Source organism: Polyodon spathula, chromosome 20 (assembly GCF_017654505.1).
Source record: "Polyodon spathula isolate WHYD16114869_AA chromosome 20, ASM1765450v1, whole genome shotgun sequence".
NCBI classification, from domain to species: domain Eukaryota; kingdom Metazoa; phylum Chordata; class Actinopteri; order Acipenseriformes; family Polyodontidae; genus Polyodon; species Polyodon spathula.
In genome coordinates this window covers 2,011,055-2,015,549 of record NC_054553.1, presented here as the reverse complement: position 1 = coordinate 2,015,549, position 4,495 = coordinate 2,011,055, and the positions used below count along the sequence as shown (strand labels likewise).

The 4,495-nt window shown below is 37.7% G+C and overlaps 1 protein-coding gene across 1 annotated transcript; it reads left to right on the top strand.

Moving 5' to 3' along the window:
- Window positions 1-220: 220 nt before the first annotated feature.
- On the top strand, window positions 221-3,645 carry LOC121295848 (probable G-protein coupled receptor 83). Its single transcript, XM_041220946.1, has 4 exons — window positions 221-663; window positions 2,086-2,211; window positions 2,385-2,518; window positions 2,862-3,645. The coding sequence occupies exons 1-4, from the start codon at window positions 286-288 to the stop codon at window positions 3,484-3,486; spliced, it is 1,263 nt and encodes a 420-aa protein (XP_041076880.1). The 5' UTR covers window positions 221-285; the 3' UTR covers window positions 3,487-3,645.
- Window positions 3,646-4,495: the final 850 nt, after the last annotated feature.

Genomic DNA, 4,495 nt, shown 5'->3' with positions numbered 1-4,495 from the left:
CTGGCTTTTGGTTCGACGTCTATTGATCACATTCGTACCCAAAGCACAGTTTTTGCAAATTGGTGACGATTGCTATACTTTTCAGACCTTCAGATAAATCCCATAGCAAGCAGAATAGCCTGGATACCAACAGTAGTTCAATATATTTGTACGATTAAGCAGGACTAGATGTCAGGGAATATATGCGTTACTTTAACCTGTGTGTAAATTATATAAACATGTATTAATGCACGGGTAGGTGATAAGTCAGACTAAAACATCAGAAAAGCTTCTAAAGTTGACAAAATGATCAAATACACGTGGCTGCCTCTGCCTCATGCGTCCAGGTATTTCAGAAAGACTGACGGTGTTAATGCCACAGACTTTTTATCAACTCTGTACGGCTTGCCAAATAACTCTTCGTTTTTCAACTGGAACTTTACCATCGACGAGGGACTCTATGATAACAGGACCGGTTATGAGACCGACTCGCAGAACCCCATCGTGAAGACTTTGCTTATAGTCGCCTATACGGTCATTATCATCATATCATTGTTCGGTAACATTCTCGTGTGCCATGTTATAATCAAGAACAAGAGGATGCAGTCTTCAACCAGCCTGTTCATCATCAACCTGGCCATCGCTGATATAATGATAACCGTGCTCAACACCCCTTTCACTCTGGTAAGTACTTATTGGCTTTGTTATGATGTCAGGACTTTTACTGTTACTGCGAGACTTATTAAATATGTAAATGCTTTTATTTTAATTATCATATAATATTAATAGTAATTTACGCTTCAAAGGAGGCAAATCCCCCTTAGTATCCCAATGAGTAGTTATTATTATTATTATTATTATTATTATTATTATTATTATTATTATTATTAGTAGTAGTAGTAGTAGTTGTTGTTGTTGTTGTTGTTGTTGTTGTTGTTGTAGTTGTAGTAGTTGTGCTCAGTGGAAATTCCCCTAGTCGTAAACGTAGCAGTTTAGTTTCCCTTACTTATGTGTAGGATAATGTTTATTTGCTTTCATCTAGCAAGCCTTATTAAACGGTTAAATTCTGTTCCTCTAATCCTGCCTTGTTACAGGCAAAGCTTCAGATAACATCTAACAATAACTGTTATCACAGTGATTCTTACCCGCACCTGACATTAACGCGGATTAGAAACCTGATGCATCACTGGATTAGCAAGAGCCAGACAGTCGAGTTGATGTATTGACAGATGTAACAAATATAAATACATCTTTCCACTTAAACCTCCTTTACTGAGGTACAAAGGACATATGTTCCCACAAATAAATAAACAAAATGATGATACCTTTCTTATTATGCAATGAGGTGCACGGAGCAATGTTTAAATGTACTGACAGGCTGTATCACCTTCCTCCTCATGATACCTGAGTCACTGTCAAATACATTTTAATAAATAACTAAATAAATAAAAACCCGTAGCCCACACACTGACGCAAGTAGGTCTTTTTTTTTTTTTGTTAGTACTGTACATTGATTCTGTCCGCATAGGATGCATATTTAATCATAACTACATAATACAGATACAGTCAGATCAACACATTGATGAATATTTTAGTAACAACCCCTTCAAATGTACGTAATATGCACAGAACCTGGGGAATCGCAGACCTTTATACGGTGGTAATATTGTTTCCTTAAAACAAATTCAGTCCAATAGTAAACAATTAATCTCTCTGCGGTTTCTTCAGGGAGTTAAGGGCTGAATCAGACTATGGAAAAAAGAAACGAAACAAACACACACACAAAAAAAAAAAAAAAATTCAACATACTACTGGCTCACAGCTTGTATTCAAAATTCATTATTAATGATTTGATAGTATGATTATTCAAGAGTTAGTATTATTATTTTGGTGAGTCGTCTCTCACCGTAAAAGAAATTATTATTATTATTATTATTATTATTATTATTATTATTATTATTATTATTATTATTATTATTATTGTTAGTATTATTATTTTGGTTAAGGGAAGAACATTTTACAAGCCGCCAGAATAAATAGGTTGTGTATTTATTTTGGACTCTTGGCTATATAGTTCAATAACATATTTGCTCTCTCTTTTTCCAGGTGAGGTTTGTGAACAGCACCTGGGTATTTGGCAAGCTGATGTGTCATGTCAGTCGTTTTGCACAGTACTGCTCGGTTCACGTCTCCGTGTTGACCCTTACTGCTATTGCACTGGACCGCCATCAGGTGAGTAAGCTCCATACTACAGCAATGCAGTAACAGAAGCAATGTTTAAAAAGATTAGGTCTGAAATAATGGAACAGAAATAATTATATATAGATAGATAGATAGATAGATAGATACACAAGGGCCAACGTTGTTCTTTTTAACTGAGATGTATGGGTACTGTATTTTTTCAGGTGATCATGCATCCCCTTAAACCTCGGATGTCCTCAATTAAAGGAGTGATCTTTATTGTTATCATCTGGGTGTTGGCAACCTGCTTCTCCTTGCCCCATGCCATCTATCAGAGGCTTTTCCGCTTTCAATTTGGGTAAGCCAGCAGCACTTCCAGTATCAGATGCATGAGTTTTTCGATGCTTGACTGGAGTGTACTAGACTTGATGTTTAACTTCATGTTTAAGAACATGTCATATACTGCAAAGGATATTGTTGTTGTTGTTGTTATCTTTAACAATTACTATTGTTACTATTGTTATTATTATAAACATGTATTTGTATGTATAATTAAAGACATGTTGTATTATGAATTGGATAATATGTGGCACCACTACAAAGAAGTTTCCCTACCAACATTGCCTACTGCACTCAGCCACAACTGACTGGCTTGTTCAGTGTAATATTAACTAAAATGTCTTCTTTCGTTGCATTTCAAGTAACAAAAAGGTCCGGATGGTGTGCCTCCATAGCTTCCCCCAGCCAGCAGATCTCTTCTGGAAGTACTTAGACTTGGCTACCTTCATCCTCCTGTATGTCCTGCCTTTGTTTGCCATCTCGGTGGCTTACATTGTGGTGGCCAAGAAGCTGTGGATGAGGAACGCCATCGGGGACATCACGATGGAACAGTACTATGCTCACCAGCGCAAGAAGAAGATGACCCTGAAGATGCTCATGCTGGTGGTGGTGGTCTTCGCCGTATGCTGGTTTCCGCTGAACTGCTACGTTGTCCTGATCTCCAGCAAGGCCATCAACACCAACAACGCCTTGTACTTTGCGTTCCACTGGCTTGCCATGAGCAGCACCTGTTACAACCCCTTCATCTACTGCTGGCTCAATGAGAGCTTCCGCTCGGAGCTCAAGTCCCTGCTGAGAATGTGCAGAAGACAAAGGACTGTCAACGCCCATGCCCTGCCCACTGTCTCACCCCCGTACAGAAACGCCTGGACAGAGAGTGGAAACTACAAAAAGAACAAGCCTGGCCAAAATTTGAGGTCCTCTTCCAATGGGAACTCTGGAAGAACTGAGATTACCATTGCAGAGCCAGTTGTTGTTGTGAGCTAAAATGTACTGAACCAGTAAACACAGCAAGCAAGGGGAATCATGGAGGCAGTGTACTCTGTATGAAAATCATTAATGAGGGTTTTGTATATGTGCTTGTGGATATCTATAATTTGTGGAGGCTGTAGTTTGTAGTGTGGTCCAGTAGTTAAAGAAACAGGTTTGTAATCAGGGGGTCCCTGGTTCAAATCCCAGTTCAGACTCATTGAGCAAGTCACTTAACCTCCTTGTGCTCTGTCTTTTGGGTAAGACATTATTGTAAGTGACTCTGCAACTGATGCATAGTCACACACCTTAGTCTCATATCTTGTAAGCGCTTTGTGATGATGGTCCACTATGAAAGGCGCTATATAAAGATTTGTATTGAAGGTATTATATGAAGGTGTATTGAAGGTTGTACTGCACAGGTAGTTACAGGTACTATTGTAGAGATGATGTTTGAAATAATATTAATGGTAAGGCAGTAAAATAACTGAATTTGCTCAAAGTAAAGATCTGTCACTTAATCTACCAAACAGTCATTCTTCTAGACATGTGGTGGATTGCATTGAAGGACAGTGTTTTGGACGTAGATTAATTTCGGTCAATAGGCTTCTGTTTTGAGTTTCAGTGAAAGTGACTTGATATCATTTTAACATAATAATGACTATTGAACCTTTTAATGAGGTAAACAAAAAAAAAGGAAATTAATGAAATGTCTTTATGATTAAACTTGTATTAGCACCTTTAATAAGTTGACAACCCCTTCTCACCTTTGCACCTAGGTGCTTCTTAGTGTTAATGTTTTTTTTAGCTGTCGCTTATTGATTTAATTCAAGTTCTTTATAAATAAAAGGGATGTAGAATCCTACAGCCTATTTGCTCAGCTGTTTAAAAAAAAACAGGCCATCTCTATGTGATGTTTCCAAAATTCCAACTTTTGAAAACTGATTTAAAATACATTTCAAAATGGTATGTGTTGTGTTACAAAACCCACCAAAGTTGCTCAAATCCAGACACAGATCACTTCCAT